We start from the raw sequence: 13,047 nt of genomic DNA, 5'->3' as shown, positions 1-13,047 counted from the left end.
GCTTTAAATAGTCATCTTGCTATGATGCACTGGGAGTGAGAGGAGTGGTTATGTATTTATCAATCATAATAACAGAGATTTTTGTTATATTTTTCTGGGATATAGTATAATATCACTAAAGAAAATACACCAATATGCTATACTGTCAAAGCTTATGAGTAAGTGGAGGGATGCCATATTCTGGTTAGTTTAGTGCAGCAGAAAAAGCAAAGACATGGTTAATGTTTCTGAATGTTCCTTGGCTCTGGACCAGGATCTGAAGGACACCATGGGTGAAGTGCCTTTTTAGCCTTTTGGGCAGAATTTGACTGTAAGGTATTTAAAGGTGTATTTTGCTAAAGCTATTCCCTTTGGTCCATTGGCTTTAGACCAGGGCATCAAGCTCAGTTTTTGCCTGACCCACCTCACCATTTTTGAGCTCTTTAAGCTTAGGCTATTGTGCTTTTTAAATATAATTGTAACAAAATTGTATTAATTCACACCATAGCTTCTTTACAGTACTAGAAGTAAGGAAGAAATCAAACAAACATGTTGTCAGTCTCTCACCTTTCTTGTCTTTGCTCCCTATCAAATTCTGTTTAAAAATGTAAGTAACTATACTGGATGATTTGGGCATTTGGCAAATCATTATATCAAAGGTCATTATATCAACGGACATTTAACAACAGCGGCGTTTCTAAAGTGCAATCAGACCAAGTGCAAAAATGCATAGATTATAACTGTTTCATTAAATATCATTTACCGCTTGTCTGAAGCCACACAGACATCAGTCTGAGGCAGCACCTTCAGCCCACAGCTCTGCCGTGGCTCCAGACCCTACACCTGCTAATGGAACCAGCATGGCCTCCAGGTCCTGGAAATAGCCACCACATTGATGTGGACATCATACCTCCTGCCAGTAGATGTCACCACACCTCCAGTTCAAAACATGCCATTCTACCATGGAGGCTTCCTTCCTTTTCATGCCACAGGAGCAGTTCATTATGAATGAGATTCTGTGACAATGTACCCTCCATGTATAGATTTACATTAAACCTAGTGACATTTTAAGCCAAGGGTGTCAAATATATGACCCACAGACCTGAAGGCCAGACAAATGAATTTATGTTCTGAATTAAAATTGTCTTGTGGATCATAATTTAATCGAAAGATTTGGGGAAAATATATATATATATATTTTTTAAATTCAGTTGTCACTAGGTGAAAGTCATCAAGTGGTGGACCGAGTCCAGAAGTGACTCTTTCAGTGACTATTTCAGAGGACTGAACTAAGTATTTTTTTTTTTAATAAAATAACAAAACCAATAAACATACGACTATATTTCAGCAAACTGTAGTTTTTTCACTGATGCAGATTTGGTAACAGAATGTATGAGAGAGATAAGAGAGGTTGTTGATACTTTGCTCAATGGGAAACAAAAAGATCAAGTCAAAGACAAAATAAAATCGATCATACTGTCAGCTACCACAGTTTCTATTATTATCTTCAAATTGTTTAATATTATATTATTGCTTAAATATTTTTTTAAATTCTAAAAAAGACTTCCCTTTACTATTATTTTATCATGAGAAGTCTTACTGTACCATCCATGTTGTATGAAAATTTCACCATCTGTCACGAATCGTGACGGAGCAGAGATAGGACGGATGCAAGTGCAGGATGAACAGTTGTTTATTTGAAAGAGAGACAGGCAGACAAATCCAAACGTGATCCAAAACGTAATCACAATACACAAACATGCAAGAGGTCAGGCGATTGGCAAACAGGCATACACGGGGCAAGGCAGGAATCTACGTCGTGGTCTCGGAAAACAGGGTCGGTAAACAAAACGAGAAATGAACTATGACGAGGGACTGGAAGCGGATAATCCAGCGCGAACTAACTTTAAACATGGACTGTGACTATGACTACGATACGAACTAATCTAACTCTATGGTATTAATCTTCCGCGTTGTGTGCTGGGAGGCGCGGTGTATATGCGGACATGATAAGCGTCTAAACTGCTAGCAGCTGAGAGCAATACAGACCCACGTGAAATCCCAGCCAATGACGGAACAGGGAGGAGACATGACAGAAACATAAACAAAACACACGTGTCCTGATGTCACTACGGTCAACAACGGAAAAGCAGGTGCTCGCGCATTCGCGCTTAGAGCACGCTGCTTCAAGGGGGAATCGTGACAGAACCCCCTCCCCCCCAAAGGCACTCCTCCCGGAGTGCCATGAGTCATCCCATTTCATTGGAGGCCCCGGCCCCCTGGGCTGAATGTCCCAAGCTGAGCCAGGAAACTGCACGGTGCTCTTGGAGGCGCAGGGAAGCAGAGCAACATTCACAGCAGGGCATGCAGACTGAGTGAAGTCCTCGGCGGAGCATGAAGGCAGAGTGACATCCACAGCCGGGCAGGCAGGCTGAGCGAAGTCCTCGGCGGAGCATGAAGGCAGAGCGACGACCACAGCAGGGCAGGCAGACTGAGCGAAGTCCTTGGTGGCGCATGAAGGCAGAGCGACATCCACAGCCAGGCAGGCAGGCTGAGCGAAGTACTCGGCAGAGAATGAAGGCAGAGCGACGACCACAGCAGGGCATGCAGACTGAGCGAACTGCTCGGCAGAGCATGAAGGCAGAGTGACATCCACAGCCAGGCAGGCAGGCTGAGCGAAGTACTCGGCAGAGAATGAAGGCAGAGTGACGACCACAGCAGGGCATGCAGACTGAGCGAAGTCCTCGGCGGCGCATGAAGGCAGAGCGACATCCACAGCTGGGCAGGCAGGCTGAGCGAAGTCCTCGGCGGAGCATGAAGGCAGAGCGACATCCACAGCTGGGCAGGCAGGCTGAGCGAAGTCCTCGGAGGAGCATGAAAGCGGAGCGATGACCCCAGCTGAACTGGAAGGCAGAGCGAAGTCCCCTGTAAGGCCAGGGAGATGAGCGTGGGTCTCCGTGCGGCCAGGGAGAGGAGCGTGGGTCTCCGTGCGGCCAGGGAGAGGAGCGTGGGTCTCCTCGAAGCAAAAGGGGGGAACGATGTTTGCCATGGAGCAGGAAGGCTGAGCGACAACCTCAGCTGAACAGGGAGGCTGAGCGACGACCTCAGCTGAACAGGGAGGCTGAGCGACGTCCTCAGCTGAACAGGGAGGCTGAGCGACGTCCACAGCTGAACAGGGAGGCTGAGCGACGTCCACAGCTGAACAGGAAGGCTGAGGCTCTGAGGTCACCAGGTGAACCTTGGGCATGGGCGGAGCTGGGCTGGCCGTGTCAGCAGACTCGGGCGCAGGCGGAGCTTGGCTGGCCGTGTCAGCAGACTCGGGCGCGGGCAGAGCTTGGCTGGCCATGTCAGACTCGGGCGCGGGCGGAGCTTGGCTGCCCGTATCAGCAGACTGTGGCGCGGGCAGAGCTTGGCTGGCCGTGTCAGCAGACTGTGGCGCGGGCGGAGCTTGGCTGGCCATGTCAGCAGACTCAGGCGCGGGCGGAGCTTGGCTGGCCGTGTCAGCAGACTCGGGCGCGGGCAGAGCTTGGCTGGCCATGTCAGACTCGGGCGCGGGCGGAGCTTGGCTGCCCGTGTCAGCAGACTGTGGCGCGGGCAGAGCTTGGCTGGCCGTGTCAGCAGACTCGGGCGCGGGTGGAGCTTGGCTGGCCGTGTCAGACTCGGGCGGAGCTTGGCTGGCCGTGTCAGCAGACTGTGGCGCGGGCGGAGCTTGGCTGGCCGTGTCAACAGACTCGGGCGCGGGCGGAGCTTGGCTGGCCGTGTCAGCAGACTGTGGTGTGGGTGGAGCTTGCCTATGCGTGTTAGCAGACTGTGGCGCGAGGAGAACTTGGCTGTGTGTGTCAGCAGACTGTGGCGCGAGCAGAACTTGGCTGTGCGTGTCAGCAGACTGTGGCGCGAGCAGAACTTGGCTGTGCTTGTCAGCAGACTGTGGCGTGAGCAGAACTTGGCTGTTAGGCTTAGATATTAGCGGAGCTTGGTCAACTGGATCAGCAGGCTTGGACGTGACCTCAGGAACGTGAGACTTGACTTGGAACTCAGGGACGTGAGACTTGACTTGGACCTCAAGGACTGGAGGCTTGGCCTGGACGTCAGGGACTGGAGGCTTGACCTGGACGTCAGGGACTGGAGGCTTGACCTGGACGTCAGGGACTGGAGGCTTGACCTGGACGTCAGGGACTGGAGGCTTGACTTGGATTTCAGGGACTTGAGACTTGACTTGGATTTCAGAGTTGAGCTCTGCATGAGTTTGCCTGTAGTAGTGGGTAAACGGCATGGCAGGTTTGCCTGCCAGACTTACCCCCCTGAGAAGTTGTTCTAGCTCGTCCTTCGCCTCCGGACTCCCGAATCGCATCATGAATTCCCCCACAAAGTGTTCTACACTGTCCAGGTTCCTACAGTGCTTATCCAGTTTGAGCTGCACCCATTGACACGCCGGTCCAAAGAACCGGGAGCACATGAATCAGAGCCATTGCTTCTCCTCTGGCTTAGGGTCTGACAGGCTGGAGAAATAGAATTGACAGTCTACCAGGAAATATTCTGGGGCACCAAAAAATCCGTCAAATGGATCAGGAAGCTCCATAAATGTACATTGTGGGAAGTGGACTGAGTCCATAGCGGGGACGGTTGGCGTCGACTTCCGGGTTCTGCGTCTCCTCCGTTCCCCTGCTGCATCCATGTTTTGGCGGAAGATTCAGTCACGAATCGTGACGGAGCAGAGATAGGACGGATGCAAGTGCAGGATGAACAGTTGTTTATTTGAAAAAGAGACAGGCAGACAAATCCAAACGTGATCCAAAACGTAATCCACAAACATGCAAGAGGTCAGGCGATTGGCAAACAGGCATACACGGGGCAAGGCAGGAATCTAGGTCGTGGTCTCGGAAAACGGTCGGTAAACAAAATGAGAAACGAACTATGACGAGGGACTGGAAGCAGATAATCCAGCACGAACTAACTTTAAACATGGACTGTGACTATGACTACGATACGAACTAATCTAACTCTATGGTATTAATCTTCCGCGTGGTGTGCTGGGAGGCGCGCAGAGCGACATCCACAGCCAGGCAGGCAGGCTGAGCGAAGTACTCGGCAGAGAATGAAGGCAGAGTGACGACCACAGCAGGGCATGCAGACTGAGCGAAGTCCTCGGCGGAGCATGAAGGCAGAGCGAAGTCTCCTGTAAGGCCAGGGAGAGGAGCGTGGGTCTCCGTGCGGCCAGGGAGAGGACCTTGACCTTGAATTTTCGATGACTTTATTATTATTTTAAAATGTGGAGAAAAAAAAAAAAAGAATGAGTATGTCTAAATGTTTGACCGCTAGTGTATATTATATATATATATATATATATATATATATATATATATATATATATATATATATATATATATATTGTCGCGACGGGCAGAGATCCGGCGCACACCAGAGGGAAAACGCTCCTTCTCCGACTGCCGCACCGGCACGACATGGGCAGCTTCCTGCCGAACATTCCGCCAGCTGGAAGGACCGCCGCGGCAGGGCGGGGCTGACGCGACTCCGGCCAGCGATTGGCGGATCCAACGGGGAAGTCCCACCACTCAGGCGACGACGGAGGAGGATAAAAGGGCGCGCTTCCGGCCGGGAAGGGGAGGAGAATATCGTGGCGTCAAAACGGACTCCGTGCGTGTTTGCAGCGATTCGCAACCTCCGATCACGACGGTAACCTCACGCCCCACGCTAATTCTTCTCTCTCTCTCTCTCTCTCTCTCCCTCTCTCCAGGAGTCGTAAGCGCGGACGAGACCGCCGGATAGTGAGAGCCGCACACACGGAGGACGCCGGCCCGGGAAAACCCCCGCCCCGCCTCGGGAATCCCGCCTCCGCCACGAGTCGACTCCGCCGGCCGTCACGCCTTCACAAACCCCCGCACTCTTCCATTTATAACACGTTCACCTCACCCTAGCCACAATAAAGCACCGTCTGCAACCATCCTTTGGTCTCCTGTGGGTCTGTACGCCGCCCTTCCCCGGGCTAATTCCTCACAACTGGTGGAGGATGCGGGCATAGTACAGACCCGCCTACCGCAACTAAAAAAAAAAAAAAAAAAAAAAAAAAAAAAAAATTTATAAATAAACCCGCGAGAGAGAGAGAAAAAAAAAAAAAAAAAAAAAAAAAGGGGCCCCACAAAATGGACCCCACCCTGCAACACCTGCTGGAGACCAGACTCCAGCAGCACGCCGTGACGCAGCAGCTCGCCGAAAGCCTTCAGGTCGCCACACAGACACTGATCGCCATGAGGACTGAGACCCCCGCCGCCTCCACGCCTCTCCCCGACGCAACCAGCGAGATCAGCCGCCTACTACCCCCCCTTGGCCCCGAAGAGGACCTTGAGGCGTACTTCGAGACCTTCGAGAGTATCGCCTGCCGGGAGGGGTGGGACCATGACGACTGGCCCCGTGCCCTTGGTCCCCTGCTCACGGGAGAGGCCCGAACAGCCTACTATGCCCTCGACCCGGAGGAGGCTACGGACTACCTGGCGATGAAGGAGGGAGTCCTGGCGTGGTGTGGCCGAACCCCTGGCCGGGCCGCCACTGAATTCCATCGTTGGGTTTATCGATCAGGTGCTCGACCACGTTGCCAGATGAACGCCCTCCTCCGGATCACCAAACGATGGCTCCGACCGGATCGGCATACCGCCTCGGAGGTGGCGGAGAAGGTGGCGGTCGACCGTTTCCTGAGAGCGCTACCCCGGGCAGAGAGACAGGCCGTGGGGGCCCACGCCCCAACTACGCCCCAGGAACTCCTGACTGCCCTGGAGCGAACCTTGGCCACCCTGGAGCTCGACTCCGGGGAGCAGCAGCACCTCAATCGGCCCCTCGGTGCCCAGGGCCCCCGGTCTGACCGCCAGACCCGGCCCCGCATCTGGAGGAACCCACAGAGGGCGCCCACTTGTGAACACCCCCAAGACGAGCCCATGCCTACAGAGCCGGAGAGGGAAGCCGCCCGGCTGCTTACAAAACCATGGCTGGCAGGCTGCGCCCTCCATCAGCAGCAACCGCCGGAGGCGCCCTCCGTGACGGTGTGGGTCGAAGGGAGACCGGTAACCGCCCTACTGGACACCGGGAGCACGGTGACCCTTGCCCAACCCTCCATCCTGCCTGAGGGGCGCCGACCAAGCGGGACGCTTACCGTGACATGCGTCCATGGGGACACCCGGGAGGTCCCCTCAGCTGAGGTCCAGATCCGGAGCGAAGCCAGCACCTGGCCCCTCCAGGTTGGAATCATCCCCGAACTCCCCGTGCCCCTCCTCCTGGGACGAGACTGGCCAGGATTCCGGGTGGTACCGAGAGCCGAGTCCTGGAGACCGCGGCGGCGGGGGAAGGGGATCCCAACCCGGCCGGCCTACCTGGCCCAGGACGACGGAGAGGCCACCTCAGAAGGTAAGACCCCCCAAACTACTAACCCTCTGTCATCTGTCTTTCCCCAGGTAAACCGGGAGGGAAAGTTCGGCCGGGAGCAGAAGGAGGACGACCGACTGAAGCACTGCTGGGCCCAGGTACGGGTGATAGAGGGGGTCGACCAGAGCCCAGACCTGAGGCTCCCCACATCGTACTTCCTCGTCCGAGGGGGGCTCCTGTACCAACGGGCCTGCCGCCGCGGGGAGCAGGTGGACCTACTGGTGGTGCCCCGAGCCAAGACAGCCATCTTATTACACCTAGCCCACACCCATCCCCTCGGCGGCCACCTGGGGGCCCGAAATACCCTGGAGAAACTGCGGGACCGCTTCGTGTGGCCCGGGATGGACGCGGAGGTCCGGACCTTTTGTCAACAGTGCCCGCAGTGCCAACGCACGGCCCCGCGGAGGCCCCCGCCGGCGCCCCTGATACCCCTGCCCATCATCGGTGTCCCGTTTGAGCGAGTGGGCATGGATCTCGTGGGGCCCCTACCCAAGTCGGCCCGGGGCCATGAATACATCCTGGTCCTGGTCGACTACGCCACTCGGTACCCTGAGGCGGTGCCGCTCCGCAAGGCCACCTCGCAAAACATCGCCAGGGAGCTGGTACTCCTCTTCAGTCGAGTGGGGATCCCCAAGGACGTGTTGACCGACCAAGGTACGCCGTTTGTCTCGAAGCTAATGGCGGATTTGTGTCGTATGTTGCAGGTGAAGCACCTCCGGACGTCCGTCTACCACCCCCAAACCGACGGACTTGTTGAAAGGTTCAATCAGACCCTCAAGCGGATGCTGCGCCGGGTGGTGGACGAGGAGGGGAGGAACTGGGACCTCCTCCTCCCCTACGTACTCTTCGCCGTTCGGGAGTGCCCCCAGGCGTCCACGGGCTTCACGCCCTTCGAGCTCCTGTTCGGGCGGCGGCCGCGGGGATTGTTGGATGTAGCCCGCGAAGCCTGGGAGGAGCAACCATCCCCGTTCCGCTCCGTCGTCGAGTACGTGCAGGACATGCAAGCCAGGATTGACAGGGTGGGCCCCATCGTCCGGGAGCACATGCTGGCGGCGCAGGAGGAGCAGAAGAAGGTATACAACCGCCCCGCACAGCCCCGGGAATTCCAGCCGGGGGACCGGGTCCTCCTGTTAGTGCCCAGCAGCGCCTGCAAGTTCCTCGCCCGGTGGCAAGGTCCATACACTGTCCTCGAGCGCCGGGGCCCAGTCAACTACCGCCTACAGCAGCCCGGTAAGCCGAAGGACGGGAAGCTATACCACATAAACCTGCTGAAAAAGTGGGTGGAACCAACCCCGGTGGTGTCGGCGTTCGCAGCTCAGGACTCGGACCGGGGCAAGGGTACCTTGGTCGGCTTCGGGGAGGACCTCACCCCCACCCAAAGACAGGAGCTTACCGAGCTGACCGACCAGTTTGCAGATGTGTTTTCGGCTGCCCCGGGAATGACTCAGCTGGTCCAGCATGAAATCAAGACTCCTCCCGGTGTAGTGGTGAGACAAAGGCCATACCGTGTCCCCGAGGCCCGGCGCCAGGCCATCGAGGAGGAAGTCAGTCGCATGCTGCGGGACCACATCATCGAGGAGTCCAGCAGCCCCTGGTCCAGCCCCATGGTCGTCGTGCCGAAGCCGGATGGGAGCATGAGGCTATGCAATGACTTCCGGAGGCTGAACCAGGTGTCGGAGTTTGACAGCTACCCCCTCCCCAGAGTGGACGACCTGATTGAGAGGCTGGGGAGAGCCCGATTCATATCGACCCTGGACCTCACCAAAGGCTATTGGCAAGTGGCGCTCGCACCGGAGGCAAGGCCCAAGACAGCCTTTAGCACGGCCACCGGCCACTGGCAGTACCGGGTTCTCCCCTTTGGGCTGCACGGGGCGCCTGCCACGTTCCAGCGGCTAATGGACATCCTCCTGCGACCCCACCGACAGTTTGCCGCGGCCTACCTGGACGACGTGGTCATACACTCCTCCACCTGGGCCGACCACCTGTTCCACCTCAGGGAGATCCTGAAAGCCCTCCGGGAGGCCGGCCTGACGGCGAACCCAAAGAAATGCCACCTAGGGCTGACGGAAGCCCAGTACCTGGGATACCGCATCGGACGGGGGATGCTGAAGCCCCAACAAAAAAAGATCGAGGCTGTGAAGGACTACCCACGTCCAACGTCGAAAAAACAGGTACGTGCCTTCTTGGGATTGGCGGGCTACTACCGCAGGTTCGTGCCTAACTTTTCTGCTGTAGCCTCTCCCCTCTCAGACCTTACAAAGAAGGGCCAGCCAGACCAGGTGAGGTGGACAGCCGATGCAGAAAGGGCCTTCCAGGCCCTAAAAGAGGCCCTCACCAGCGCGCCGATACTCCGCAACCCGGACTTTGACCTCCCGTTCACTGTACATACTGATGCGTCCGAGACCGGGCTGGGTGCCGTCCTCTCCCAGACCTTCGACGGGGAAGAACACCCAGTCCTCTACATCAGCCGGAAGCTGTCCCCGGCCGAGAGGAAGTATGCGGCGGTCGAGCGGGAGGCACTAGCAATAAAATGGGCCATCGAGGAGCTGCGATACTATCTGGCGGGCAGGCACTTCATCCTCATAACCGACCACGCCCCCCTGCAGTGGATGGCCAAGGCGAAGGACACCAACGCCCGGGTAACCCGCTGGTTCCTCGCCTTACAAGACTTCTCTTTTCAGGTTAAGCACCGGGCAGGGGCCCAGCATGGTAACGCGGATGGGCTCTCACGACGAGACGCCCTCTGGGCCCACCACCGAGCGGCAGTAGGCTCGGAGGGAAAACGCTCCTTCTCCGACTGCCGCACCGGCACGACGTGGGCAGCTTCCTGCCGAACATTCCGCCAGCTGGAAGGACCGCCGCGGCAGGGCGGGGCTGACGCGACTCCGGCCAGCGATTGGCGGATCCAACGGGGAAGTCCCACCACTCAGGCGACGACGGAGGAGGATAAAAGGGCGCGCTTCCGGCCGGGAAGGGGAGGAGAATATCGTGGCGTCAAAACGGACTCCGTGCGTGTTTGCAGCGATTCGCAACCTCCGATCACGACGGTAACCTCACGCCCCACGCTAATTCTTCTCTCTCTCTCTCTCTCTCTCTCTCCCTCTCTCCAGGAGTCGTAAGCGCGGACGAGACCGCCGGATAGTGAGAGCCGCACACACGGAGGACGCCGGCCCGGGAAAACCCCCGCCCCGCCTCGGGAATCCCGCCTCCGCCACGAGTCGACTCCGCCGGCCGTCACGCCTTCACAAACCCCCGCACTCTTCCATTTATAACACGTTCACCTCACCCTAGCCACAATAAAGCACCGTCTGCAACCATCCTTTGGTCTCCTGTGGGTCTGTACGCCGCCCTTCCCCGGGCTAATTCCTCACAATATATATATAGATATAGATATAGATAGATAGATAGATAGATAGATATATTTGTATAGATATATAGAGTCCATACAGGATTTTGCAGAGGTATTTTTTTGTGATTGTTGCGGCCAAAAATGCTTGATTTTGCTGTGGATCTTTAAAAATTTGCGATGCAATTTGCAGAGATTTTTGTGCTTTTTTTGCAGAAAATTACTTGAACTGGCGAAATTGCACTGGTATAAAATTGTTTTGTCTTTCACAGTGATGTTTGTTTTCAAATGCAAAATTTTAGCAGTACTCATGTTCGTCGCATGTGAATCATAAAGGATTTTGACTGAATCCACATTGTGATGACGTCACATTATGCATCTTAGCCCAAATCTGCAGAAAGTCTGTAGAAAATGCACTGTAATTAAAAAAAATATATATAAGCTCTTTCCAATATTGTGGAGTTTGCTTGATTTTTGCATTCATTTCTTAAAATCACTAAATCAAGTACAGACGAGACATATATCTATTTCTATACTATGATGTTTATGCTGTAAACAAGGCAGCAGTAGTATATCTAAAGTATTTGACATATACACATATTATACACATATACACACACATACATATATACATATATACATGTACATTTTATATATATATATATATATATATATATATATATATAAAAAATATATATATATATATATATATATATATATATATATATATATATATATATATATATATATATATATATATATATAAATAAATGTACATGTGTATATGTATATATGTATGTGTGTGAATATAAAAACAATATGCCTTGTTGTTATCAGCACGTTTACATGGACAACAATAATCCAATATTAAGACAACACTCTGATTAAGAAACTATTATATAAACAGCGATTTTTGATTACCTTAATCTGACTAGTCATACTCTAAATAAACACAAATCGAATTAAGATATATTGAGTATTCCTTTTTAACTTACATTATGGAAGTGCATTATAGACATATACACAATTAATCACACTACTGACGTTGTGTTGGAGTTTTCACCACATTATGCTATAGGACACACACACACATGACAGTGCTCAACCATTTGCCGGTAAACAAGAGAGTCGTCTATTTGCACATGCGGCATGACAAATAATTAACCGCGCTTGCAGCTTTCGTAAAATTAAAAATGAAAACACCCAAAACTGTATACGGTTCCATAACGAGATACGAGAAATTCTGGAGGGAATGTAGGATGACATGACGTGGGGACATAATGACATGTGCCATTAATCGATCTATAACATGTAAAACAGGAACATGGGAGGAATATTCTAAAAGTGACTCATGTAAACACCTTAATCAGAATATTGTCTGCCTTATTGTCAGAATAAGGTCAATAATTAGATTACTGCTGTCCATGTAAATGTAGTCATTGAGTACCAGAAACTATACGGTGTAGTGAACGGGAGATTTTATTATTAGTTTAGAAGTGTAGGTTAATTATCAGTGCAATAATATATAAATACTTACACACACATACACACACACACACACACACACACGCACACATATTATATATATATATATATATATATATATATATATATATATATATATATATATATATATATATATATATATATATGTGTGTGTGTGAGTGAAATAAGTATATTTGCTCAAAGGTTTATATAAATAATATAGTAGCTTTATAAACCTCTGAGAAAATATCAGTTCCGCTTATCTCACTATTTTTTTTTTTTAATAAAATAAACTGGAACATTATAATGAAGCTTTTCTTTGTACCTGCCATGGTGAAAATTTTATATTCTTGTTGCACAGTGTGTCATTACAAATAAGTCCGTGGATGGCGTGCACTATGGCATATGTTGCTTTGTACATCATGTTAGTGATGTGCAACTGAGATGTGTCTAAATATGGGTTCTGGAGAGTGTGAATGTCCTCACTGCCATCACATTCCTGCATGCCTTCTGAGACACCTGTTCGACCTTTAAGGTAACAGTTGAACGAGCTCTCCCAAAGTTCTGTTAACAGGGGTGATTCTAATGCTTTGGTTGGAGTGAGGTCTAGGAGAAATTCACGAAGACCTGGAATAACTGACCGGGGAACACCAAACCCTATTGCACCAGCACACGTTATATCGTAAAATACCAGGATCTGTGATCCACGTTTCACTTCCAATCCACTGAAGTGGAGGTGGTGGCTGTCGTGATAGCTCCGCTAAAAGAATCTTCATGTCACCTGATGCCATAAATGCTATTATAAC

The 13,047-nt window shown here is 52.3% G+C and overlaps 1 protein-coding gene across 1 annotated transcript; it reads left to right on the top strand.

Moving 5' to 3' along the window:
- Positions 1 to 6,133: 6,133 nt before the first annotated feature.
- LOC128629558 (uncharacterized) lies at positions 6,134 to 10,805 on the top strand. Its single transcript, XM_053678175.1, has 2 exons — positions 6,134 to 10,418; positions 10,521 to 10,805. The coding sequence occupies exons 1-2, from the start codon at positions 6,141 to 6,143 to the stop codon at positions 10,527 to 10,529; spliced, it is 4,287 nt and encodes a 1,428-aa protein (XP_053534150.1). The 5' UTR covers positions 6,134 to 6,140; the 3' UTR covers positions 10,530 to 10,805.
- Positions 10,806 to 13,047: the final 2,242 nt, after the last annotated feature.

The sequence above is a fragment of the Ictalurus punctatus genome, chromosome 4 (assembly GCF_001660625.3).
Source record: "Ictalurus punctatus breed USDA103 chromosome 4, Coco_2.0, whole genome shotgun sequence".
In the NCBI taxonomy this organism is placed as follows: Eukaryota; Metazoa; Chordata; class Actinopteri; order Siluriformes; family Ictaluridae; genus Ictalurus; species Ictalurus punctatus.
This window is presented reverse-complemented; position numbering and strand designations above follow the sequence as displayed.